This window comes from Hippocampus comes, unplaced genomic scaffold, assembly GCF_001891065.2.
Source record: "Hippocampus comes isolate QL1 unplaced genomic scaffold, H_comes_QL1_v1.1 scaffold7, whole genome shotgun sequence".
NCBI classification, from domain to species: Eukaryota; Metazoa; Chordata; class Actinopteri; order Syngnathiformes; family Syngnathidae; genus Hippocampus; species Hippocampus comes.
This window is the reverse complement of record NW_017842060.1, coordinates 3,529,221-3,556,992: the sequence shown is the minus strand read 5'-3', so window position 1 is coordinate 3,556,992 and position 27,772 is coordinate 3,529,221. Positions and strand designations below refer to the sequence as shown.

At 42.0% G+C, this 27,772-nt stretch overlaps 3 protein-coding genes across 5 annotated transcripts in view; all 3 read right to left on the bottom strand.

Annotated features, from left to right (window-relative positions):
• LOC109511377 (FRAS1-related extracellular matrix protein 2) overlaps positions 1–9,133 on the bottom strand; it is a 29,575-nt gene extending 20,442 nt beyond the window's left edge. Inside the window, exons 1-2 of the mRNA XM_019862447.1 lie at positions 4,063–9,133; positions 3,052–3,141 (exon numbers count right to left, since the gene is read on the bottom strand). Coding sequence (XP_019718006.1) covers positions 3,052–3,141; positions 4,063–9,058 — 5,086 coding nt within the window. The 5' untranslated portion in view covers positions 9,059–9,133. The remainder of the gene's footprint in view (positions 1–3,051; positions 3,142–4,062) is intronic.
• LOC109511013 (FRAS1-related extracellular matrix protein 2-like) lies at positions 9,117–10,333 on the bottom strand. Its single transcript, XM_019861731.1, has one exon. The coding sequence runs from the start codon at positions 9,558–9,560 to the stop codon at positions 9,117–9,119; it is 444 nt and encodes a 147-aa protein (XP_019717290.1). The 5' UTR covers positions 9,561–10,333.
• A 2,150-nt stretch (positions 10,334–12,483) lies between these two features.
• On the bottom strand, positions 12,484–23,173 carry LOC109511484 (uncharacterized). Of its 3 annotated transcripts, none has more exons than XM_019862623.1 (10): positions 23,004–23,173; positions 21,750–21,956; positions 19,401–19,499; positions 19,158–19,205; positions 18,969–19,048; positions 18,558–18,651; positions 18,169–18,258; positions 16,068–16,241; positions 15,421–15,523; positions 12,484–12,872 (listed from the first exon to the last, which is right to left on the bottom strand). In XM_019862623.1, the coding sequence occupies exons 1-9, from the start codon at positions 23,035–23,037 to the stop codon at positions 15,468–15,470; spliced, it is 882 nt and encodes a 293-aa protein (XP_019718182.1). In that variant the 5' UTR covers positions 23,038–23,173; the 3' UTR covers positions 12,484–12,872; positions 15,421–15,467. The 3 variants fall into 3 exon arrangements, with proteins under 3 accessions (XP_019718182.1, XP_019718183.1, XP_019718184.1); XM_019862624.1 differs by having other exon boundaries at positions 15,421–15,520; positions 23,004–23,169; XM_019862625.1 differs by lacking the exons at positions 21,750–21,956; positions 23,004–23,173 and adding an exon at positions 20,320–20,598.
• Positions 23,174–27,772: the final 4,599 nt, after the last annotated feature.

Genomic DNA, 27,772 nt, shown 5'->3' with positions numbered 1-27,772 from the left:
GAGACTAGTAGTAGTAATAATACCAACATTGAATTAAATTCTATTTTCCTTTAAAAAAAAAATTATATTATTTTGGTTAACTTTTTGGATCATTATAAATAGGCAGCAAAAATAAAAATTTAGAGAAAGTTAAATAAATAAAAATAAAAAATGTGTCCTTTTGTTCATAAATCTATCGTCTTAAATCAATGGCTGCATTAGTTGCTAAAGTAAACAATCACGGATCCCATTGTGCATGTAGGTCAGGGGCAAAAATTAAGACTAAAACATTAAAAAAAAAAAAAAAGATCTGTGATAATGTTTAATTTACATCACAATAAAATTAAAATGTAATGAATTAAAATCGAACAAACTGTCGGTCCCGTCTGATTGCTGCCCGGGTCATAAATCTATGGCCGGCTTTGTTGCTATAATAAACAAGCACAGATCCAATTGTGCATGGAGGTCAGGGACCTGAAGACGTGACACGCTTCCAGAGCTTGAAGGGTTGATGTGAAAAGGGCAAGGAAATGTCTGAACATGTTAAAAAGTAAGGAAAACTTCTCGCCTGTGGCGCCTTCCTTCGCCTCATGTCGGATGGACGGAGCCACAGTCTGCATTCGCAACTATTTATGGCTTTCGTGGTACACTTGGCCGGAGGGCATCGCACACCAGCACACACCTCCTCTCTCATGAAAATGCCACACTTAATAATCAGAAGGTATCTACATGATTTAAGAGGAAGTGTGTGTATCAATCAGTTTGCATGTGTGGCCTGAAGGCACATCTGAGCAGTTTTTTTAAACTTTATGATTACGTTATTTCTTCACTTACATTTTTCCCTCGTCAAAATCAAAACTTTAAAGTAATCAACCACAACGACAAAAAAAAGCGACAATTTAATTGAAGAAAATGAACAGGATCATCCAAGATTAAAAATGTGCGACATTCAAAATTTAAATGAATAAAAAAGTTTTCCCCTCACGGCTTAACAGATTATTGCAAGGTCATACAGTATTTTTATCCCATCCCTCAATTATATTTTTAAAAATACATCCGCCGGTAGGTTGATCACTCCAAATTGTCTTTCGCTGTGAGTGTGTGTGAGTGGAGTGACGCTAAAGCGGTTCTGATCGATTCACATTACAAAAATCAGATGTTTTTTTTTTTAATAGTCTTAAGTGTATGCCTTTACTTATTTATTTAAGATTTTAACTCAACTTTTTAAAAAATCTAAATAAAAAAGAGAAACTTGGATCGGGGTGCGCAACACGTAGAACAATAAAAGTATCCATAATTTTTTTTTTCATCTTCAGTGCGTTTTTCCTTTTTTACAAATTTATTTAAAATCTATTTCTTCAGAATAGAAAATTCAGGACGGGGTGTGCACAGGTTAAAAAAAATAATTGTAAAAATAAAATTCTCCAACTTTTTTTTCCCATTTCCTGTTTTATTTATTAACACTCAAAATAAATGACAAGAATAAATCAAATAGCAACTTCGATTCCGAAGTTTTCATCAATGTCTTGACTCGTCTAATTTTCTCAGGTCTTGCGTGATGTAGCTTTTAAGGTCCTTGTTTGAGACTTTGGAGCTTGCTGGTGAACAAACTGACCAATGGCGTGTCCGTTCACGTCCCAAATACCTTCAACCTCTCCACTCTCCGCCTTTTTCGCTCCTATCTGCCGGACGTGTGTGATTATTTGTGAGACGGTGTCCAATTATCCAGGTGTCCAATTATTCAGCTTCTACACTGTTTTGCTGTGTTTTTTGTCCCTCGAATGTTCATCCAACTCCCTCTCTCATTCCTTGACTGGACGCAGCAGTTTTTGAAGAAATATATATTTGTTAATTTATTATTATTTTTGAAAAATAATTTAAATAAATGAATAATTATCCCCCACTCCATGGCCGTCATTTCTACGTTGAGTTTTGCTCTTCCCCAAATAGCGGAGGTCAACTGTAATTTTAACTTTATCTGTCCTACTAGTTCGGGTTTCGTCTCAGTGGTAGCTGTGAGTGACGTTTCGCTCCAGAGCGAATGGTCGACCCTATAGCAATTAGCGTTAGCGCCGCAGACCCCTTATTGAAGCGTGCATGAAACAATAGATGGCCCCTAATGCTAAACACTGACAAATTCAACTTTCCCTACAGCACTGGTCTGAACTGTTTTGCATACTACGCGAGTTGCAACTAAATTAGCGAAGGCCACCTGTCACTTTTCAATGTCCAGCCTGTGCTCGCTCTCTCTCTCTCTCTCTCTCTCTCTCTCTCTCTCTCTCTCTCTCTCTCTCTCTCTCTCTCTCTCTCTCTCTCTCTCTCTCTCTCTCTCTCTCTCTCTCTCTCTCTCTATATATATATATATATATATATATATAAAATCCATATCATTTATGTATGGATATTAATGCCATTTCAAACTCTCAAATTACAACACATAGAGAAGGTACTGTGACTCGTAACGTCACACACGCAACTTGTAATGATATTCTGAAGGGAGATAGATTTATGGTGGTTCTTTTCTTCTCTTATTGATTTGTCTAAATGGAATATAAACATTTACCTTGCTCATTAGAATGATTGAAAAAGCAATTTCAAAAAGGATTTTTTTTAAAATCCAAAATAAACATCGGGTACAATGTAAAATCATTTGTATGGAGATCATTTTTGCAACCAACTGTGCTTTACTTTTCATCAACGAAATGAATTTTCTAATGTTTTCTTAAGGGTGCGTGTTCTAGAGAGGGGGTGCGCCAACTTTGCCAAAGCGGATGCGTGGCTTAAAAAGTCAGGTGGGGACTCTACCTAAGCCATCGGGCCTTTCAACTGTCCGTCGCTTTTTCTGAGTCGCTGTCACCTTTTTGGCTCAAGTGGCCCCTTGACCCAACCCCCAACCCGACGTCCTTTAAACCCGCCTGAAAGTAAGACGGCGGCTCTATATCGGGTGTCAGTCACGGCCAACTGCCCTCAGTCTTTATGATGCAAATACTTGGGTGAGACTGACTTTGTTTTTTAGGTTAAAAAAAAAAAAAAAACCAGCCGCTTCGAGGTAACGATTGAAACGCTTCTTACCGTTGTCCTCAACGGTGAAGTAGAAGATGTCGCTGGTGGCGTTGCTTCCATCCAACAAGACGTAGCTGATCTTCATGTCATTGATGTCGGCTGTTGTGGGCACAAGGTGAGCGTGTCAGGAGAAATACAAAATGTCAGAGAAGAAGAAAGAATATGTGGGCCATAGTCACAGGTTTTAAATTGCAGTTCCCCCCGACCGGGAATTCATATTAAGACGACGTGAGAGCTCAGAGATCATTTGAACAAATACGTCGAATTTGGAGTTGGTTCGCTGAGTCTAACGTACAGTCTGTGGGTTTTTTGCACATAGCAAAGACCATTTGGTCGTCATCGAAGCTATCCGAAGTGTTTTTGTAAACATTGAAGATGAACCAAAGTTTTTCGGACACACTCAAGAGGATTTCAATGACGCTTTTGTCAAGATTAAAGGCAATTAAATCTTCAATCATAATGTATGTTTTTTGGGGGGGAGGGTTTTGTAAACTTTAATTAAACCTGACTGAATCTTCAACTAACTAAAAGTGTGTTTTCATCAACATCTTTAAATCTTTATTGGTTCCAAGTTTCACCTTTGTAGGTGAACTTATTTTGACCCCACCTAAATTTACAGCATTTTGCAACATTTGTTTTGATCCATAAATATTTTTCCTGCTTCAATTACACTCGGTATTGAAGCAGTCCTCTTCATCATGCTCTTCACGTTTTGATATCATGAGACCGAGCGACACCTCACAATTGATCAACAGTATCTTGCCATCGCAAAGCTTCAAACGAGGAAGCTCGCGGATGGAATGGGCCGCTGAACTTAGCGTGTCACGGTGTTATCAGCGGGTTGCAACACAGATGAAGGAATTCGGAGAGACCGGAAAAGTCATAGAAGTGGACATCTCTGGCAATACGGGCATCCTATTTCACCCAGAAGCGAAATATTTTGTGAGAAGTGTATGTTGACTATTGTTAGCTGCTAACAATAAGTCTATCAAGTGGATGGATGGTGGGTTGTGCTCATACCTTGTGTGAAGGTGCTGATGCTGTCGTTCCCGTTGGCGGAGTTAATGATGAAACCGTGTCGCGGCGCCTCGGACACGATGTACTTCAGGACATCCTGCTGACTGTCGCGGTCCTCTGATCGTAGCGCCTTGCTGGTGATCAGGAAACCCACGTGGCCCGAGGGGAGCAGCCTGAGCGAGCCTGCCGCCTTGTTGACCACGATCTGCGGCACGCCGTTGTCCACCGTGTTGATGTGAATGCTCATCATCTGCGGCTTGCGCGTCTCGTAAATGGTGTCCGGGAACACGTAGAAGTCGGTGTGGGTGCCGTCGGTGACCGTGAAGGAGAAACTGTCCTCGCCGGACTCGGTGCCGTCGTGCTTGTAGCTGATCATGTTCTCGTTCAGGTCCTGCTTGGTGAATGCCGTGATGGGCCGGGAGTTGTTGAAAAGCAGTTGCCCATGCACCGGCACCTGTGTCACGACAAAGCGCAGCAGGCGGTCCGGCGTGTCGCGATCTTCCACCGTCAGCTCAAACGGCGTAATTAGCTTGGCCTCACCTTCCTCCACAACAAGCTGACTAATGGTCAAGACGGGCTTCTTGTTGTCCACGTCGGTGATGGATACCCGGAAGGTGCGGAAGACCGGGTTGTAGCCATCCGTCACCTCAAACTCAAAGCTGTCCATCTTCACCTCGTCGTCGGATGTGTGGATGTAGTAGATCTTGTTGCCGGCAAGCTGAAGTTGGGTGAAGGTGGAAATGGGCACGCCCGGATAGTCGGTGCACTCCAGGTGACCTCTGCTCGGTGCCCGCGTAATGCTAAAGCTGAGAAACTCATCGGGGCTGTTGATATCGCTGGTGCTAAGGAGATCGGTGGTTAGCGTGACTTTGCCGCCTTCCTTGAGGGTCACGCCTTTGTTGATGACTTCTGGGAAGACCATGTCAATGCCTCCGATGTTGATGTAGAAATAGCGATCAATCAGGGCGTTGACGCCGTCCGTGACATCAAACTTGAGCAGGTCTCTGATGCCTTCCTGGCCAGTGTGCACGTACTGGATGAGCTGCTTGTCAATCTCGTCCTGCGTGAAGTTCATGCCGAAACTGATGTTACCGAGAACGTCTCCAAACTTGCTGATGCGCTGAAGGTAGCCTTGGCCCGGACCGTAGCGCACGATGTACACCAGCGTGCTGTCGTTGGAGTCCAGATCGGTGGCCTTCAGAATCCGGTTGTTGATGACTTTAGTCTCACCGATCTCGACCTCAAGTCCGTCATTAATTGCCATCCTGGGTGTCTCATCATCGACCGGAATGACCATGATGATGACTTTCTTCTCCACTGTGTGTTTCCCGTCTGAGAGGCGTATCACGAAAGTATCCTCTTTGGTCTCAGAGTCGTCATGCTCGTAGACTATATTGGAGACCTCCTTTATCTGTTCCAAGTCAAATCTGTCCACCGGGATGGTGCCAGTGCTCAGCTGTTGGACTATGGTGCCGTGTTTGGGGCTTTTGACAATCTCAAAGTACAAGTCGTCATCGGGGATGTCGGCGTCGGCCGCGTTTAGGATGGGCGTGTCGATGACCAAGCTCATGCCCTCCATCACTATGAACTCCCGAATGAAGATTTCAGGCTTCTCGTCATTGGCTGGAATGATGATGACCGGGAAGAAGTGTCGTTCAGAGAAGTTGATGCCATCCGAGCAGCGGAAGGTGAAGCGATCCTCCACGGGTTCAATGCCTTTATGGATGCTTTGGACATAGTAGATATGCCCGGCGGCAACATCTTTAATGCTAAAGGCAGTGATAGCTGTCCCCGCCCGGGATTTCTCCGAGCCGGGAGCTGGGGAGATATTCTCCACGTAGCCGGATGAGGGCTGGACGATGATGGTGCACAGGATGTCTTCGCTGTTTGTGTCGATGTCCTCCGCTTGGATCTGGTCCAGAGTGATGACATTCTTCTCCCCTTCCAGCACGACAAACTGACCCCCGACGCGAACAATCGGCGGAATGCTGTCGACAGGCAGTATGGTTACACCCACCGTTACGCCTTGGACCTTGTTGCCGCCGACCACCCACTGGTCAGACAAGTCGGACAGTGTGAGGTTGAACGAGTCGTGTCGTTTCACCGGTCCGATTTCCCCGGAGGTGTGCACGTACACCACCGCTCCGTTGATAATGTCGGCTTGCGTGAACCTTTCAGCGGGGGCGCCGTTGACCAGGATTTCGCCCAGCCTGGGGGGCTCCTCTACAATGAACATCAACATGAGGTCATCCGTGTCCTCGTCACGGCCCTGTATCACATTGCTGGTGATTTCCGTGGCGCCATTTTCCAGCACGTCAATGGACGCGGCCACCACACCGGCAGGAAGCATGATGGTCGGGGTCTCGTCGTCGACTGGGTCCACGGTGATCTTGATGTTAATGGGCACCTCGTGGAAACCGTCACTTACGTCCAGCTTGATGACGTCGTTCAGAGATTCTTCGCCGTTGTGGATGTAAGCTAAGCGGCCGTTCGCAATGTCCTGGAGAACAAACGTTTCTCCGTTGGACATGTCGATGCCTAAATACTGCAGCCGCCCATGTTTGGGAACTAGGCTCACTGTGAAAATGATATTTTCATCATTTGTATCAGTGTCTGTGGCGTGCAGATCGTTACTAGTGATGACGTACGAGCCTCTTTCCATGATGCTGAACCCCGTGTTTGTAATTAGCGGGGGTTTGTTGTCGACCGGCTGCAGAAAAATGGTGAACAGCCCCTCTGCTGTGTTTCCAGAAGTGTCCTCCACGATGAACGTAAACTGAGCCACTTTGGGAGTGATGCCGAGCTCCTGGTCAGGGGGCTTGTACGCCACCTTGTGGTGGTTGACCTGGGCCTGCGTGAACTCGTTGATGACAATGTCTGGGTGGTCTGTCAGTACAATGTCACCCAGGGGCACCGGGTTGTTCTCATCTGTGTCAGCCGGAGGCTTGGTGATGGTGAACTTTAGGTCTCGGTCATCGGAGTCTAGATCGGTGTAGCATAAAAAGGATTTCTTGAAGTACGTCAGTTCGTACTCCTTGACCGTCATGTGAAGGGTAGTGCCATGGCAGAGCTCTGGGGCAAGATCATCGACGGGGTGGATTTTGACAGTGAACAACTGCTCCCCGGATTGATTGGGTGGGTCATTATCGTCCTGGACCCGGAACACATAGTGGTCGATGACGGTGGTGGTGCTGTGACTTCCAACGTGGCGGTAGAATAGCTTTCCATCCATGATGTCCTGCTGGACCCATTCAGTCACCACCTGCTCAAACATCTCATCCGTCGCGCTGAACTTCCACAGGGAGGGGTCGGAGGGGGGCTCCACTTGCCGAAGCAGGAACTCCCCCTCAACAGAATAAGGCTCCTGCAGGATGAACTTCACAGCGGAGTCTTCCGAGTCGATATCCGTGGCGCTCAGGATGAACGGTGAAATCTGCATGACTTCGTTCTTGAACAGCACCAGCCCGGTGTTTGCATTGATGATGGGCGGCTCATCATCCGTTGGGACGATCGTGATGGGGAACAAAAATTCAACGTCATTCTGGCCGTCCGTCATGCGGAAAATGATGTTGTCGCTGTAGGTGTCACTTCCGTCATGCTGATACACCACAACTCCGGCGTCCAAATCGGTCGGCGTGAAGAATTTCCTGCGACCCCCGAGCACACTCAGCTGCCCGTGCTTCAGGCCGTCAATTACGGTGATTCTCACATCTTCCAGGTTATCTTCGTCACTGATCTCTAAATTCTGTGAGCTGGAAAGTGCTCTCGATTGCCCCTCAAACAAGAGCTGGCCCGTGTTTTTGGTGGCCACGGGGGCCATGGTGTTCATGGGCTTCACCACAATCATAAACGCAAAGGTCTCAGACACGGCACCGTCCGTGTCAACAATTTCAAACTCAAGCTGGAAGATTCTCTCCACTTCGGAGTCACCCGAAGGCGGCTTGTAGGCTATTTTGAGATCTTTTATGTCTCGCTGGTAGAAGGAGGTGATGGGCATGTTCTGGTCATCCGTGCTGATGATATAGCCCTGCTCGGGGCCCAGCGGCGACGTGACATTAAAGATCAAATCGTCTGGGTCCGACTCCACGTCTTCAGCGGCCAGCATGTCGCCAGTGATGGCGGTCATCACAAACTGATCCACCTCCATCATCATCATTGACACAAAGCTGGGCTTTGGCCCCGTGTTTTCTGTGCCCTCCCTGATCCGAACCATCATTTGGAAATGCTCTTGCATGATCGTGTTACCTTCGTTGTCCTGCAGCTCTACCACCATGGGAATGTAGTCTCTATTTGGGGAATCGGTCTTGGCTGTGTGCTTGTAACGAATTCCCATCTTCACAAATTGGTCGCAGTCGACCATTTGTCCATTGCTGGGATGATTAATGAGAGTGCCATACCTGGGGAGACCTCCGGCGCCAACCAGTGTGGCGATCTTGCACTGTGTGACCCCATCCTCGTAGGAAAACTCCAGTGCCTTCTTGTCGATGGGGCCGCTCTCGCCATTGAGCTTGTCCACGTTGATGGGCATATTCCTGGTGAGGACCTCGAGCTGCTGGAAAACAACTTCCACCTCCAGCATGAATGGGATCACCACTGTGTCTGTCTGCGAGTCATAGCGCAGCTGTAGCTTCACCCGGTCCGTGCTGGGGCTCCGTGACCCCAAATGGGTGTATTTCACTTCATCCGGCGCGAAGGAGCAAGGGAACTTCTTGGGGGTTAGCGTCCCCGGTCTCTGAGCCAGCGGGTCGTTGTCCAAAACCGTGATGTGGCAGCGATCCCCGGGCTGAACCTCAGTCACCAAGTCATTCAGGGGATCCAAAAACACGGATTTCCCCAGCAGAACTCTGATCCCGTTGTTGGCGATGATGATGTTGTCTTCGTTAGGTCCGGCTTTGTACTGGTACAGGTGCGCTTGGTTAAAAGGCTCTGCTGAGACGAGACACACGCCGAGCACGAACAGGAGGCACGTCCAGTGTGAACTTTGCAGACGAGCTGCCATGTCCGTTGCTTCGCTGTCTTAAATTTCACAAAGTAGAGACCAAAAAAGAAAAAAAAAATCAACTCCCAATTTGAACAAGAATGAATGGGATCACCACTGTGTCTGTCTGCGAGTCATAGCGCAGCTGTAGCTTCACCCGGTCCGTGCTGGGGCTCCGTGACCCCAAATGGGTGTATTTCACTTCATCCGGCGCGAAGGAGCAAGGGAACTTCTTGGGGGTTAGCGTCCCCGGTCTCTGAGCCAGCGGGTCGTTGTCCAAAACCGTGATGTGGTAGCGATCCCCGGGCTGAACCTCAGTCACCAAGTCATTCAGGGGATCCAAAAACACGGATTTCCCCAGCGGAACTCTGATCCCGTTGTTGGCGATGATGATGTTGTCTTCGTTAGGTCCGGCTTTGTACTGGTACAGGTGCGCTTGGTTAAAAGGCTCTGCTGAGACGAGACACACGCCGAGCACGAACAGGAGGCACGTCCAGTGTGAACTTTGCAGACGAGCTGCCATGTCCGTTGCTTCGCTGTCTTAAATTTCACAAAGTAGAGACCAAAAAAGAAAAAAAAAATCAACTCCCAATTTGAACAAGAAAAAAAAAACATGCAAGCTTCTGGTCCTCTATCTTCTGCTGCTGCGTCCTCCCACAGACGCACAAGTGTGGTGAGTGCTGCAAGGGCTGCGCAGGTAATAATGAAACTGTAGACAGGGACCCTCGTTGGAGCCTCCCCCCCTCCCCCCCTGTCAGCACAGAGGAAGGGAGGGGAACGTGTTAGGGGGAGAGCCTCCTGCCCTCACAGCTAAATTAAGAAAGACTATTGGAAGAGGTTGTGAAAGTGCTCCTCCAACCAAGAGAGGCAACCTTTTGAGAGGTGGGACGTGAGGGGGAGGTGTGAACTGCAGTGCGGGAGGCAATTTAGTGGAATGGATGCTGTGCGTGCTAACCAATAGTTTGTCTTCTGACGACAATCGCCAAAGATTGCCTACATGCACATGGTTGATATTGGGCACGTTGATTGAAGGGGGTCTTAAGACAGCCTCGAGGTGTGCACTGGGGTGTGGTCTAAAAAAAATTATCACGATATTACCAGAGAAAAACAGGTGTGACAGATCACACTGTCTATGAAACATAGCTTCACCAACGTCGCAAAAAATAAATAAATAAATAAATAAATAAATACAGACGCCATTGGTTACTCGAGTTTTGTTCACACTTGGTAAGGGGTTATGGTGGGGTCACGTCACTGGGACGTCCCGGCACTAGAGTGCCTGCTGGTTGGGTCCACAAAGGGCATCAGCTGGACAGGTGGACGACGGGCACCCTGAGAAAACTGAACATCTGATCCGAATGTTGCAAAAATGTGTTAAATTTGCCTAGTAAGTCGTCGGCAAGCAGACCACACCGATTTGGCTTAGCCTTAACCTTCTGCATCTCTATTGAGTTCATAATGCGTGAACTCAATATGGCGCACACGGTCATGTTCAGATAAAAATACCGGGCCACCTTGTTCGGATAATGTTTTGGTGTTGTGATGAGCTTCAGAGTTTCACACTGTTCTTTGATTTCAGCAGTGTTTAGTCCAGGACATATGTCATTTTACAGTGCAAATTGATCGAAAAGTTTTGAACGTGTAGAAACTGTGTAATAAGCACACTGTCGTGGGCAGTGCCGTGGAAAACCCGGCCTAAAACGCGGGCCAAATAGCCGGAATGCCATACGCATTCTGTATCACGCTTTTCTAAAATAAATCTCTCGGCCTCCTCACTTGACCGGATGGAAATAAATGCTTGGTAGGGTGGGGGTGTAACTATAGAAACAAACACACCACGAGTTTTATTTATACTCACTCACTCCTTGATTTCGCTCACATTCCCATCGTGGCGGAAGTTTATTTGGCACCATTCTAAAGATCCTGGTGTTTTAATTCTTCCCGACCCGCGTTGATTGTTAGAATTATGGTAAAAGAAGTTTTTATTTATTTCTTTTTATTCTTAAGCATTCTTAGAAACTATAAATTTAAAAATTCTAAAAAAAAAAAGAAGAAATTTTTCGTTTAAATATTTAAAAAAAATTGAATAAAACACCACTGTGATAATAATAACAATAATAATAAAAATAATAAAATATTTTGCTATTTCAGTTTTTTTAAATTATAAAAACATTAATTACTTTCAATTTATTAAAAAAAAAAATGCCAACATTATGGTGATGCACAATGCGTGTTATATTAGTCCCCAGAATAGCCACATTTCGAATTTGGGAATTTTGGACAATGAAAGTATTTGGGAAATTGCTCTTTAAGTCGTTAAGGATTTTACGATATTACATAAAATAATAACAAGATAACAATTACCCCTTGAGGGCTATTGGGCCCACTCAGGGTTAGGCACACCCCCAAACAGACGCTACAAAAGCAACAAAAATGGTAAAAATGCATCCCTTGCTGAAGTCCAGAAAAGATGGCTTTGATTGTGAGCGGCCTCATGCTAAACGTCCATTCTGTAAATCAACGTGGCATATAAATAGCGATGGCTTCTGAGACCGGAGATGTTTCGATGGGGTGGAGGAAGAGGTTTAGATTCAGCTTCGATGCGGGCCGACCATGCCTGCGGTCGGCTACTTCCGTCACAAACGCACCTCCAAATTTTCACCTGCTCAATGGCCTATTCAAGCATTCCGCGGGCAGATTGATATAGATCCTGGCCCATGGAAACAGGCTGCTTTTAACCATTGGATCGCAACCAAATGCTGGGAAATGAAGAACTGAACGAGAAAGGCGATACATAATCCTGCAGGAAGGTGCGCTGAGAAACCCCAGGGATTTTTTTTCCATCGGATTAAATTAATGACACAACACATTAAAATTGAGATGTTGACCTTTTACCCGCATCAACAAAAAATTGCGAGCTATTAAAAACTGAACGTATACATTAGCTAAACAAATTTTAGCCACATAGCTGACATGGTAACCCACTGGGAAACACCATACTGCAAAGACCTTGAAATGCGAACTTTTTTACTTCCCTCAAAATAACCACGCTAGCTACTAGCTTAGGTAATACATTGTGGAAGGTTAAACAAATGTCAGCAACATAGCTAACACTCTAACTGACTTGGAGACACCTGACAACAAACGCTAAGGTACAACAACACCTTAAAACTGAAATTTGGACCTTTTGACCAGTAAAACAAACAAAAAGAAAACACACTTATCTACCTTATCCGGTCTATTAGATGAACAAAAATACCCAAATATGTAGATTTATGTTTTTCATTGGTTGTTGTGAAATCCCAATTCATAATTCCAATAAAGAGACTGTAGCTACAAATTTTTTGATGTTTTTTTTTTTTTTTCATCTGAATCTAAAAGTATTTCATTCAAAACACTAGCGGAACATTTTGGGGGTTTTTGGACTAGAACAACAACAAAAACAGTAACACGTGTTTTTTTATTTATTTTATTAATTGGACAGTGACAAAACACTTCAGCATAACAAGCACTCAAGCATTTACAAATATATATAAAGCCTCCTCATTGCCATATATAACAAAAACCATCTCCAAACTATTCCACAAACAAAAAGATGACATTATCTCTACAGTAATTATGATTTTCAGTCTCTTTTTGCATATTACAATGTCACATATCTAAGTATTTATTACACTGTTTCACTGATGACACGTTAATGGAATAGCATAAAGCACAAGATGGAGGTCAAGGAAGTCATTCATAAAACTTTTTCAGATATTTAACTTCTTATCTTCCTTTGATGAATGATGACCACAATTAAATTGTTTCGATCTGCAGTTGTTAGTCTCTTCACCTGGAAAAAGAAAGAAGGAGATCAAGAGTGGGTTGAAAGCAATGCATGCATGCGTCCTGTCTCACAACTATCACCTGCTTTTTGCCACGGCTTGGCCAAGTTTATGCGGCCTCTGCTGTGCACTTTGACCTCCACACAGAAACAGCTGTTTGAGCAAGAGGCTAGCTGACATAATCCTACCTTGCCGCCATTGATGTTATTTATGCGTATCGGCGAGAATAGTCTGGAAATTGGAACATTCCCCCGAGAGCGTTGGTTCGGGATTTGTCCCAGTGTTTCAAAAAATGAAGTCGCCTCGCATTTATGTACAGTATATTATTGTGTATTATTCATTCATTTATTTATTTTTGGGTAGAGGCACAAACAAAAGCCAGCCATTAGCACGGTTACCTATAGCATACCAAAGGCAACTTGGCCATGCTTGCTAGCATGGCTCATTGAATAGGTAATGTTGCTAACGTGACTTGCTAACACTCATTAGACTTTGCAACATACATATGTAGGTAGCGTAGCAGAGGCAACTTGCTTACACGAGACACCATTCTCTAATTCTATTTTTATTTTTTTCACGGGGAGTTAGAGCTTATCCTCGCTGATTTAAGGCGAAAGGCGGCCAAAATCCTGGACTAGTTGCCGGTCAGTCACAAGGAACATCAAGAGACAGACAACCATTCACTCTCAGTTTCACACGATCACGAAGTGGGAACTGGACCTCTGCTTACTACATCAAAGTCAGACGAATTTATCAGCATCACTGACTTCCACGTCAGTCCTTGTGTAGCTAATTTTACGAACCTAACTTTCAAACACAACATTAGACTTCCACCCCCATGGATCCACACCAAAAGGAGTTGTGTTCCGCAAAATTTGAATTTCAGCAAAAGCTAAGTGAACAGTCTTGGGATTTGCCGAAGGAGAAATGAAAAAATAAATCCTGAAATATGATCGAAGGCATCGTTATGAGCCCCTGAGAGAGCATATTGAATCATTTGGTGAATAAAGTCACCTCTTCACTTATTCCCGCCTGGTTTTGGAAGCCGGACATACACACACACACACACACACACACACACACACACACACACACACACACACACACACACACACAAAAAGAGACAAAGTTGAAAGGCCGTTCGTCATCAGGGTGCTGTCGAGCAATGCTTGTTCACTGACAAGCCATAAACTACAGCGGCATAATTAGGGAAGCAGGGAAGCGCAGCATGTTATTTTTCTGTCAGCGCCCCAGGGCTTTCATGTTGGAGAGCTCATCCAAGTTGGGGAGGGGGGGAACGATAACTGCACTTCGACAGACAAAATGGTCTCTTAAAATGTATAGAGGTCTACTTGGAGAGGTGGGTTCTTATTGTTGGGTCGCAGACAGGTCAAGCACCTTACTGCTCAACCTACAGCAAACAAATGTGATTGTAGCGTATAAAACAGTAACAGACTAGTGACACAAGTGCAGTATGCGCAGTCAAGGCTGGGTAATAACGTCGCACAACTGGGAAGGACGCTCGGGAAGTGCCCTTCCCTTGTGAAGGAACAGCTGTTCCTTGTCTACGCTTTCTGAACACAACCCATTGACTTGTAGGAAGAAAAAAAACATTAAACCAAGGTGGGCATCGTAAAAAGGGAAGGTAGCTATTCACATCACACTTGTGGGGGTTTTTTTTGTTGTTTTTTTTGGGGGGGGGGTGATACAAAAAGAGTTTATATGTGCAGTCATCATATTTGTCATCAGTCGTGTCCAAAGGGAAAGCTATGCCTTTGCCATTCACAATAGCTAATTTGGCCTCACGTTTGGTTATGTGGACATCGTGTGTGTTAGCTACGTTACTGATTGGAGTAGTTACGGCTAAAGTGAGTTAAGTACTTACATTAGATATCATACAGTGAATACATCTGTAAGCGAGTCACGGTCGCTACATTAACAACAGATAAGATCTGAAGGCATGTTAGGAAGTCACATTAGCAATGCTAGCTACATAAATAATGAAGTCGAATGGGGTGTTAACAAGATACAGCGGTGCTTAAGGTTAGCTATGATATCTAATGGTAAGTTAGACATTGTAGTCAGTTCTGTCAGTCTCTGCGAGTCATTATAGCAACATTAACATTACCGGTCGAGTTATGGTGTGTCAGCAAGTGAGTAGTCACATTAGCGATCCAGAAAATTATGGGGTAGGAGAGAATTAGGATTAGGGTGAAGGGATTAGAGTTAGTAGAGTTCAGGTTAGCCCAAATTGAACTTCTAATTGACCAAAACATACAGTTACTTATAATTTATTGCAACACCTGTTGCGTTGAGAGCCTGTAAATGCACTTTAACAGCTAGCCTCACTTTGACCATAGCCAATCAAAAGCTGAAATAAAGGTATTGCTGAAAGATTGATAGGTTTGGTCTAGATTTACATCGAGGAATGCGTCACATGTGGACGTAGGGAGCCACACACTGTCCGGTGCCTTGAACTAGTCTCTGGATTTATACAGACCCAGCATCTGTTCCTACTAGCTGAGCTGGCAGGGCATAAGACAAAGTGTGACTTACCGTGTTTTATGAAGATCAACACAACGACCAAGCAGGGGCGTCATTTCTCACACCTGGCTGTCGAGGGAAATCTCCCAAAAGACGGCAGACGATTTAAAATCTGCTTCAATGACAAAAAAAATATTAGGTTAACCAGTAGAACAACTGGGTGTCCTAGAATACAACTAACTAACTGAACAACAACCACTGAATGGAGAAACTAACAAACAAACGAACGGACTGATGAACGTTTCTTCGCTCACTTAATCAATTCCTCACGAACTCCCCAACTAACTCTGAAATGGATTATGTCGAAGGTATTCTGCTGTACAACGTATTTATGATGTAGTGTGAGCTAAAGCTAGCTAATGCAAAACTTTTGTATTGGACAACAGCAAATAATTGAGTTTTCACTGAAGACTATGTAAGGGGGCAGAAACCGTACCAAAATGGTTTCAAGTTTACTCAACATTGTCTGATGTGGAACAGATTGCGACATAGTTTTTTTTTTTCTTTTTACCAAAAAAGAGTGTTGAAACATGATACGTTGCTAAACAGGAACTAAGGTGAATAAAAACTAGAGCATCACAATGCCATGCTGGTGCCCTGCACTTTTAACTGCCTCGGTCCAAATGATTTAACAGCTGCCTCTCTATCGGACATGTCACCTTTCCTCTGCATCACGTCGGAATTGTTGCTGTTGTTCTCGTTCTGCGGACTCTCTTCCGCGGTCCCGTCGGAAATTTGTTGGCCTGGTTCGTCGATTTTCACCGGCTCGGCCTCTTTGGCTTTGTTCTGTGAGTCGTCCGCTGGTGGAGTTGCAGACTCTGCTTCAGCTTCAGCTGTAAAGGGACAACAAACAGACAAAAAAGCGCTCTCTTATTGCTTCCTGTGCACTTGGAGCCCTGTCCAGAACAGCGAATCTAAGTTCTGCATTTTGTATGAAGTGATACTTGGGTAACAGTACAAATAACTTTGGTAGACTTAAAAGCGTGAGAAAAAGCCTCCTAGAACATATTCTAGGAGGCACTTCAATGGTGGCAGTAGTGTGCTTTAACGACTTGTTTCCCGTGAGAGGAAGGACTGCCCCTTCACCTTCCAAAGTGGCCATCAACACTATCCGCCGAGACAAAGTGTTGCCTTAAGGCTGTGGGGCAAGCTCAAACATGACCCCGGTGAATGTTAACGCGGTCTAGGAGGGAAGGCAGACTGACAGACAGAAAGAAAGATGGAAAGAACGAATGCCGGAAGTCAAACAGGAACGCTTGAATCCGTCCCACACAGGTGGAGACAGCAAATAATAATGAGCGAATATATGATTTGAAAAATCTGATCTATTCATATTACTGTCTTTGGAGATCGAACATAGTGTGCAACATCGCATAAAAAGACAAAACCTTCACCGCAAGATTAAAGAGTAATCAGCGGTTGTTCACGCAGTCGTCGACACTTTAGTCCAAAGGCTCTCTCGTGTGGTCAACGGGATTACTGCAGCACAGGGCCACAGCGAGACCTCAAGTCGGAGAGCGACCCATCCCGGTCGCAATATTACGGGAATCAAGTGGGGATTGGGAAAACAGTCAAGGTATTACGTGATTTTTATTATTTTTTTTTAATCGGTCTCAGTCTTGTAGTTATTATTGTACCAAAGTCGTGTTTAAGGGGGCTAAAGTCAAAATATTAGAGAAAAGAGAAACAAGTTTGAATGTTACGAGAAGAAAGTAAGGATTACAAAAATTATTTTATGCTAAAACATTTTTTAGCGTAAAGTAAATTATTTTATGATTATTATCAAAATAAAGTCATGCTCATGGGGAAAAAGTTGAAATATTATCGGATAAAGTTAATATATTAGGAGAATAAAATGTGACCAAGATAAAAATGAAATCAGAATTGTATGAGAATATTTTGACATTCTTGATGAATTTAGGAAAATGAAGAGGTTGAAACAAAAAAGCAGACATTTTGTGTTAGAAAAAATTAATTTTAGGAATATCTTTTAATAAATATATTCCATTTTTATTGATATAATAATTCATGTAGTAATTACAACCATGATAATGAAGTCAAAATATGTGAAAAAGGTTCTGTCATGTATGTGGAAAAGAGATTTTGCCTTTATTCTTGCAGTGATTATAATAAAGTAGTATTTGTGGGAATAAAGTTGAAATGCCCTTCGAATAAAGTTGACAAGAGGATAATTAAAAACATCATGAGAATTTTCAAAAAAAATCTTTCAACTTTATTCGTGTATAAAATATTAAAGTTTTTTTTAATTTTGAGAATGATGTGGAAATATCACAAGAATACATTTGAAGTAGTGCGTGAAAAAGTTGTAATTTCAAAAAAAAAGATTTTGATTTTCTCCTTAGAAATGCAACTATAACACTTAAAATAATGTGATTTTTTTTTAACAACTTTTCTTTTAATATATCTTAATTCTTGATCTTTAAACCTACGTCAATGTTGCCCGTTCCACACATTTCTCCTCACGCTTAACCATTACTTTCACTTTTTGTGGCTCTCAAAATGTAAAAAAAAATGATCCTCTGGTATGAAATGCTTCATGCTGGTGACAGCATAGTTTGATCATTTCCGAAACTTTCCACATGAGTAACAAATGACAACAAATCCGTGAACAGAAGTTCTGAGTTGGCATGTGACAAAATGGGGTCAACTGTAAAAACAGTAACGGGCACTTCCCTTTTTTTAGTGAGTCTTGATCTTAAGAAAGAGGAAGTTAATTCATCACAAAAGTCACTCTCTTACCTTTTGGCTCGTCTTCGTCCTGTTTTGGCGCTTCTCTTTCTTTTTCTTCTTCTTTTGACCTCTTGTCTCCACTTTCAAACGTCTGCAACCCTGGAACGTTGATATATATGCCCATATATGTATCCCGTTTCTGAAGACCGCCACATCCCCAATCACAGGAGGGTGTGCACACTTGTGCAACTATGCTATCTTAGTTATTTTTACCTGTACTCTGGAATTTTTTTTTTCAGTTGAGTTCTACAGGTTATAGCTCACATTCACAGTGTAACAAGGTTGGAAAAGAATTTCAGTCAATTATTTTTATTTCTTTTCATCAGAAAAACCTGGCGATTAAGCAGGGGTGTGTAGACTTTTTATATCTCGAGTATGTAGTCATTGTGTCGACCTACCGTTGTGTGGCGCGCTGTCGTTTGCAAGCATGGGCTCCACGGGGCTGAGAGGGACACTGGCTTCATCCGCTCTCGAGAAGTCGACAGCGTAGCGCTGAAAGACCCCAAAAGTCTTGTCTCGTGACATCAAATTCAATTAAAAATCAAGGTTCTTTTTTTCGCTTCATAAAAAGATCACATTTTTATTTTCAAATGAATACATGTATACAACTGTATTCCTGTGAAATTCCAATTTGCTTTCTCAAGGAATTCCCCCCCACAAAAACTAAAATATTTTGCTTTTCTTCATTTTTTTGGGGGGGGGTATGACTTTTCTTGGTCCCATTTTTTTTTTTTTTTTTATGGGACCAAACATTTAAACACAATTATGGCGATTTTTTTTTTTTTTTTCCTCTCGCCTCTTGTACTCACCCTTCCTCGCCTCTTGGAGATGTAGCAAGCGATCCCGAAGCCGATGGCCACCACGATGATTAAAATGACGATGAGGATGCCTTGGTGGGACAGATGCAGTTGAAAAATAGTCACATTTAAGACCACACTCATAACTTATGTCATATTTCATTTCAAGATCCACCGAAGGAAAAGCTAAAGGCCACTCACCGGTGGTGTCGTAGCTTTTGGTGGTGGAAGGCTTTGCTGTGGTGGTACCTGTGTGAAAAAGATGATTTCTCCAGTTCAACTTACTTATGCGTCTTCATATATGACATCTTGAATGGACTATTGATACATTTAATCGCTGTTTCAACTTCGACCACTACAATCACATTTGAAATCCTTTTCCTGCAAAAAATAGAATTAAGTTCTTGATCTCTGAGCGGCTCTTCTATGAGGAAAATGACTTACTTTTGTCCCTCTGACTTTCTGTCGTTTTGGGGGCGTGGGTGTAAGATGTGGACATAGGTGGAGGCGTGGTCTCACTGAATGCGCCTTCAGTTTGGTTACCTGGGTCAAAAAGATCCCATTAGGTGCACCAATACTGTACAGTCCAAAGTAGAAAGTTTAAAAAACAAAAAAACAAAATTGGAGTTCAACACAAAATTTCGTGACAAGTTAAAAAGTTGCATGAAAACCCACATGAGGCACAACATCAATATCGCACTGTATCGCAGCATTCATTCTTATCATTATAATATCGATAAGGTAGCATCAGGTTCAATATTGTCCCTAAACAAGCGATAACAAACGTTTTACTCTAAGATGCAACTTTTCTTGTGAACCTACGGTTTTGAATTTGTCAAAGTACAACTAAATTCTGGTAAGATTATGCCTTACTTGCTCAAAAAATATAAACCTTCATTTCTGTACTATTGCCAAAAATAATCTCGCTCACCCCCAAAAAAATCTGATTTATTTTGTAGCAAAATATACAACTTTATGCAGTGCTTGTAATTAGTCAGAATTTTATGATAAATATTTTTTGAGGAAAAAAGTCAAAATTTTTCAAAAATAAAGTGTGCAGTATTCACACACACACACATATAAACCCACACACCCACACACCTTGTGAAGTACTCATTTTCTATTTCTGTGTTGGACTCTTGGTCCTGTTCAATAAACAGAACAAAGTGCATTGACGATGGTGGCTCGCCTTACCCACATGTGGGGGCATCACATCATTTTTTGCAATGGCGTACAAAGCAGGGATGGGCAAGCGGGCACATACCCCACCCAGGCTTTGCAAGCCACCGTCTTAATGCGCTATTAAAGTGACGTCTGACCCGTCTTGAAGACACAGTGTCTTACTTTCCGAAGTTTAGCATACCTTTCTGATCCGTCCAAGGTATGGCACTACCATTGGCATTAGTGTAGCTTACGGTGCTACTCATGAGGGTGCTGTTTCGGTTTTCTGGAGTTTCAGAGCTGACGCCATTTTCTGCCACCGTGCCAGGCACGGTGATGATTCGCTGTTCTGATTCTGTCGTTGAGCCGGGAGGCATTTGCGACGCCGCGAGTGAGACCAAAGCTACGCCTGCGGGAAAGCAAACCATCGACATGAAGGGTTCAGGTTACGGTCAATTAATAAATAAATAAATAACGGCCATAATACCAATAATAATAAGAATGATAATAATAATAATGTGAAATTACAAAACGTAAAAACCTTCAAATAAATTACCGGTACATAAAAAAATGTTAACTAAGAATAAAAAGTGCATTTTGATCAATGGATTGGTGTATGGTCTTTCCAGTATTATGTACAGATCCTCATCACTTCAAAATATATGAAGAAAAACAATGAAGAAAACGTCATTTAAAAATAGATAAATAAGATCCTAATAATTTACAAAAATTGCTTCCTAGCAATAAATGTTAAGGGATGCAAACTATGCGTGATACTGGTTGTCACTTCGAAGTAAATGAAAAAAAAAATTACTGAGGAATAAATTAAAATTACTTAATTAAGAAAATAATTAAAAATGGAAAATGAATGTGCATTGACACACTCTTTTTAAATCCTTTTTAAAGAATATCAATGCCTTTACAGCAGCTAGTATATTTTGTTCTTCTACTTCTTCCTTTCATAACTTTGCTGCTGTGAATTGGGAATTTCTCCATTGCGAGACTAATAAAGGTTTTCTTATCTTATCTTCTTATCTTAGTTGCATAAATAAATTGAAATGGATGATCAAAAACATCAATTCGAAACAAACGAAGAGGATAAATGGCAACATTGCGAAACGTAATATTTCAATCAAGTAAATATATAGTTTTAACATTTTATTCAAGAAAAAATTCCAGTTAAAATTCTTAATTTATAGATTTAGGGTCTAAAATTTGAGGCTATGTTGACGACATTGACTTTTAACAGCCTAGTAGACTGATGTTTATGAACATTGCTCTGTTCAGTTCAAATGAATTACATACATCAAAATGGGCAACGTGGATAAACACACTCTAGATTAAAAAAAAAAATAGATGATGATGATGATTTACATCATTACTCATTTTCTATTTCTGTGTTGGACTCTTGGTCCTGTTCAATAAACAGAACAAAGTGCATTGACGATGGTGGCTCGCCTTACCCACATGTGGGGGCATCACATCATTTTTTGCAATGGCGTACAAAGCAGGGATGGGCAAGCGGGCACATACCCCACCCAGGCTTTGCAAGCCACCGTCTTAATGCGCTATTAAAGTGACGTCTGACCCGTCTTGAAGACACAGTGTCTTACTTTCCGAAGTTTAGCATACCTTTCTGATCCGTCCAAGGTATGGCACTACCATTGGCATTAGTGTAGCTTACGGTGCTACTCATGAGGGTGCTGTTTCGGTTTTCTGGAGTTTCAGAGCTGACGCCATTTTCTGCCACCGTGCCAGGCACGGTGATGATTCGCTGTTCTGATTCTGTCGTTGAGCCGGGAGGCATTTGCGACGCCGCGAGTGAGACCAAAGCTACGCCTGCGGGAAAGCAAACCATCGACATGAAGGGTTCAGGTTACGGTCAATTAATAAATAAATAAATAACGGCCATAATACCAATAATAATAAGAATGATAATAATAATAATGTGAAATTACAAAACGTAAAAACCTTCAAATAAATTACCGGTACATAAAAAAATGTTAACTAAGAATAAAAAGTGCATTTTGATCAATGGATTGGTGTATGGTCTTTCCAGTATTATGTACAGATCCTCATCACTTCAAAATATATGAAGAAAAACAATGAAGAAAACGTCATTTAAAAATAGATAAATAAGATCCTAATAATTTACAAAAATTGCTTCCTAGCAATAAATGTTAAGGGATGCAAACTATGCGTGATACTGGTTGTCACTTCGAAGTAAATGAAAAAAAAAATTACTGAGGAATAAATTAAAATTACTTAATTAAGAAAATAATTAAAAATGGAAAATGAATGTGCATTGACACACTCTTTTTAAATCCTTTTTAAAGAATATCAATGCCTTTACAGCAGCTAGTATATTTTGTTCTTCTACTTCTTCCTTTCATAACTTTGCTGCTGTGAATTGGGAATTTCTCCATTGCGAGACTAATAAAGGTTTTCTTATCTTATCTTCTTATCTTAGTTGCATAAATAAATTGAAATGGATGATCAAAAACATCAATTCGAAACAAACGAAGAGGATAAATGGCAACATTGCGAAACGTAATATTTCAATCAAGTAAATATATAGTTTTAACATTTTATTCAAGAAAAAATTCCAGTTAAAATTCTTAATTTATAGATTTAGGGTCTAAAATTTGAGGCTATGTTGACGACATTGACTTTTAACAGCCTAGTAGACTGATGTTTATGAACATTGCTCTGTTCAGTTCAAATGAATTACATACATCAAAATGGGCAACGTGGATAAACACACTCTAGATTAAAAAAAAAAAATAGATGATGATGATGATTTACATCATGAGCCATTATTGTGAACTAATTCCGGTCGAAAAGTCCTCACATGATTCAGTCAATTTCTAACGCACAAAAACTTACCCAGCGTAACCAAGGACGGCGCAAACGCGAGCATGGTGCCCGTGAAAAGAATTGAAGAATACAAAATAAATTAAAAAAACGTGGATAAAGTGACTCGTTACGCCTCGAGCTGCGAGTGTGGCACAGCCGGAAGTCAAAAAGAGGATGAAGGCCGCAGACCGCAGCAGGGTGCACCCTGTCTTGCTTCAAAATGCTGCAAGCCACAGGAAGCCTTCCATTATTACACGACTCGACATTTATTTCCTCACTTTCTAAATCCAAGCGAGGAGCCCTTTCGTTCAGTGGGACTCTCTCATTTCGTACGTCTGACTTTTGTTTGACCGCGATAAAATGTTAAGTGTGCAGGACTCATATATATATATATATATATATATAAAAAACAGTGATATTAGGGTCCGGTTTTTTTGTTGTTAATCTGATGTAATTTTTGATACTTAAATTTTATTTGGTGAACTGAATGTTGAAGTTATTTTAGAATTTTCAGAAGATATTTCACTATTTAAAATATTACAAATTATATTTCATATATATATATATATAAATACTGTGTATATATACTTTTTTTAAGAATCACAGCCGGAAGTCAAAAAGAGGATGAAGGCCGCAGACCGCAGCAGGGTGCACCCTGTCTTGCTTCAAAATGCTGCAAGCCACAGGAAGCCTTCCATTATTACACGACTCGACATTTATTTCCTCACTTTCTAAATCCAAGCGAGGAGCCCTTTCGTTCAGTGGGACTCTCTCATTTCGTACGTCTGACTTTTGTTTGACCGCGATAAAATGTTAAGTGTGCAGGACTCAGAGCTTTAAATTTTTATTTGTATTTTATTTTCTGACATTGGGGCGATTCAAAGTGTAATTATTAGACATCAATCCAGTGCTTAATGACATTTTCTCAATGTGTTTTTTATTTATTGTAGTTTCTATCTGTCCGTTCTACTTTTTACTCACTAGGTGTCGCTGTAGTTCAGGGGAAGGACAACAAGGGTCAGGTCAACACAGTCAAGTTTTTAAAATATGTCAGAAATGTATAACTCATTTATTCGCATTATTTTTAAATGTAACAATTTTTTTACTAAGTCTTTTGTGTTAAAAAAAGTTCTTAAATGTTATTGATCAGTATATTACAGTGTGTGTATATATATATATATTTATATATATATATATATAAATACTGTGTATATATACTTTTTTTAAGAATCAGGCAGTGTTTAAAAATCAGTGCTTTAAAGAGTTTCCTCATTTTAACTATGAAATAATTTAAATATAATCTTAAAATATGAAATTATTATTATTATTATTATTATTATTATGAAAGTTAGTTACAGTTTCATTTTATGAAAACAAAGTAACCTGAACGATTGAATTGGTCGAATTCAACTGAGAACAATTTGCAATGACTGACCATCATATTTACAGAATATTTGTATTTTTCCACACTCATATAAACATAGATTTGTATGTAATTATACACTGTCTACTTTATATAAAGTGTGATGACCATGTTTATGTCCAAGTTAGCAAATATGGGTCCCTTGTGCCTTTTGTGATTTTGTTGTTGTTGTTGTTGTTGTTCCGCGCTCACCAAAATGGGAACAAGGACGTGTCGTCATGTGGTACCCCTTATACGAGTGGGTGTCTGCTCCTCGGAGAAAGACCCTCTTCCACGGCCAGCCCCAGGCACCATCCGCTCGCAGACTGAGCTGGAGCCCAATGGATGAGCTAATCGTGGAGAGAAGAGAGGGAGGAGGAGGAGGAGGAGGAGAGCGTTTCTATGTGTGTGAGCGAGCGAGCCGGACCACCCACCCGGCAGATTCAGAGGCACAGGATTCACAGCCCATTCTGTTGACCCGGCTCCGGGCGAGACCCTCCCTGATTGTTTCCGAGCAGGAGGAGGAGGAGCGCTAAACAGTGGGCTGCGTTTCTCCTCTTCGGGCACACAAAAGGTGTCTGAATTACGTTGGTCGCGGGGCACTTGTGGAGCGGCCCTCCTGCCTGCCTGCCAGACTGACCGCCTGAAGAAACAGCTGTGGAGAGAAGTCTTGGTTTGACCTGCACCCACAACCTGTTTTCTCTTTCGAAACTAAGTGGTCAAGTTTTGTTTGACTAAGCATGGAGGTCAAATTCAGAATTGGACAATTTTAAGAGAGATTGATGTGATATCAATCTGATACCAAATGATAGGGGGCGGGGGGGGGGGGGTAATTGCGGAAGGAGATACCGGCACCGACGCAAACGTAGCTCAAAGGTGCATTTCAAGAACAACCAAGTGGGAAGTGTACAGGTACAAATAAATTAATAAAGTGATTAGCGCCCGGCCCACTAATTAAAACGGACCCTAACCCTCTTTTAAAATTGGCAAAAATCTGCATTATTCTTTCCCCTTCGTTTTTTTAATACATTAACACAATGCAGGGATAATGGTGTTCGAACATTTCCCACCTCTCAAAAGAAATCGTGAAATAAAAAATGATAAATGGGCTCATTTTTGCCAATTTTCTTTGTAACCCTTTCATGCACCCTATAACTTGATAACATGATAAGGTGTCCAATGTCGTAACTGCTATCCCTCAAAGGGTTAAAGTTAAACATATCGTCAATGTCCAGTAAAAAACACCTATGTCCATTTTTTTCTTTTTTGTTCTTTTTTTTTTTTTTGGAACATTTGTCCCGAAACACGGACACTCCATTAATGTTAAAAAAATAATAATAATTAATGGCAAAAATGGACATGTGTGTTTTTCAAATCACAGTGAAATATGCTAAAGGGTTAAATGTGGTAAAAAGTCAAATAGTAAGCCCGTAACTCTTTACTATTGTAAAGGGACCGAAAAAAGTCATTTTATTCCTTTTATGTTATTTAATTTATCGTCCGATTGATCAGTTTTCCAAATTTGAATCAGCCAAATATCGGAATTGGTATCGGATCAGAGATGATCATTCTTATGCTAGTTTACAATTTCCACCATTTTGATATTGGTAGAATAACAGGCGCATGTTTGTGCGGCAACATGCGCAAATGCGTTGAGTACGCAGACAGTTCCTGGGGCCGATTGAACACTCTTCCCACTGTCCCACACAAAAAAACGTGACATGTTGGGCTTTCACAGTTTGAAGATTCCCACCGTTCTCATCTTGAGGGGTAAATTTGAAATCCGTTTCGGTGGACACAATCTTTTGGAGCACCAGAACAAATGAAATATATTTTTTCAACATGAAAGAATGACATTTAGATTTTTGTTAAATTTTATTTTATTGTCAAAACGGTCAAGTTTAAATTTGAGCGGAGCAGTTTGTAAGTCTTTAGCCTTATTATTATTATTTTTTTTTCAACGAACTTTGTGCATTTGGGAATGACATCATGTCGGCTAAGCTATGACGGATGTGTTCCTCTCTGCGAGCCACTATGGCGAGTCCATCCATCCCCCCCCCCCCCCCCCCCCCCCCCCCCCCCACACACACACACCATATGCAGCGATACCACTGAGACGTTTCACTTTAATTGAAGGGGAAACAAAGACCCTTGACATGCTTCCTGGTCACTCATTCCCTTTAATCAATTTCCTCCCTTTTGGCCTTATATCATCTCTAATGACTTTTCCTCACCCGCCCCCTTGTGGGGTCCATGCGTGCGCGCGCACGCACACACACACACACACACACACACACACACACACACACACACACACACACACAAACACACAGACACACACAGCCCTCTTGGAGGCAATACCTTGGGCATCGATACTCTCCAGCTCCCCCCCTACCCCTTGGGCTCCCTCCAATCCTGGACAATGGTGAAGCCCCACTGGCTCAAGAACCCCACTAGGTCACCTCTGACCCCTTGCCCACATACCCTACTGAGCACCCCCGCCCATTACACACATACACACACAGTTTTACGTTCATTGCATCCCTTGGTAGTTTCCAATCATTTGTATTTGACCAGGAAGAAACAGTGGGAAACAACAACAAGTCGGAAGAAACTTTGCATAGAGGAGATGCGGAAGGCAGTATACCGGGTTTGATAGAGAATTAGGGTTTTATATTAGGGTATCAATCTAGGGTTAGGATTTGAAATGAGGGTTGCGGTTTCCGATTGGGGTTTCAAGCTAGGGTTTTGGCTTTAAATTAGGTTTAAGGTTTCAAATGACAGTTCGGGTTTCAAACTAGAGTTTCAAATGAGGCTTTTCAAAAAAAAAGAGTAGGGCTTCAGGTTAGAGTTTCAAATTATGTTTAGGGTTTCCAATGACGTTTAGGGTTTCAAACGAGGGGTAGAGTTTAAAATCAGGCTTTCAAAATAAGAGTAGGATTTCAGATGAGGAATTCAAATTAAGGTGAGTATTTCCAACTACGGCTCTTGAATAGGATTAATAGAATCTTTTTTTCTTGAAACATGATGGCTTTCTGACCCTATGGTTGCATTCACGTCAAACTATGGCACTTTTCTCATAACTTTATGATTACATTTTGTAACAAAAAAACAAACAAGATATGGTGTTTTTTTTTTTGACTTGCAACCCACCAAACACTGCCACTTTCTTCACCAAGTTACATTATGACCCGATTCTTTCAACAATACCAGTTCTACAACTTTATTATGTAACATTACGACTTTGAGTCCATTTTTTTTTCATCTGCAACTTACCTCAGGAACATTACACCGCCCTGTTCTTGTGATCTGCAAGAGGGAATCCAACACTACAAGTGCCACGCCGCCAAATGAAAATGTTCTTCACTCGCATATAATTTCCAACTTTTCGGCTCAC

Coding starts and splice junctions, on each gene's coding strand:
- LOC109511013 (XM_019861731.1), bottom strand. CDS start 9,560: ATGGCAGCTCGTCTGCAAAGTTCACACTGGACGTGCCTCCTGTTCGTG.
- LOC109511484 (XM_019862623.1), bottom strand. CDS start 23,037: ATGCTCGCGTTTGCGCCGTCCTTGGTTACGCTGG. Junction 19,500..21,749: donor ACCTTGGACGGATCAGAAAG/GTATGCTAAACT, acceptor TTTTTGACCCAG/GTAACCAAACTGAAGGCGCA. Junction 16,242..18,168: donor GGACGAAGACGAGCCAAAAG/GTAAGAGAGTGA, acceptor GTCCCTTTACAG/CTGAAGCTGAAGCAGAGTCT.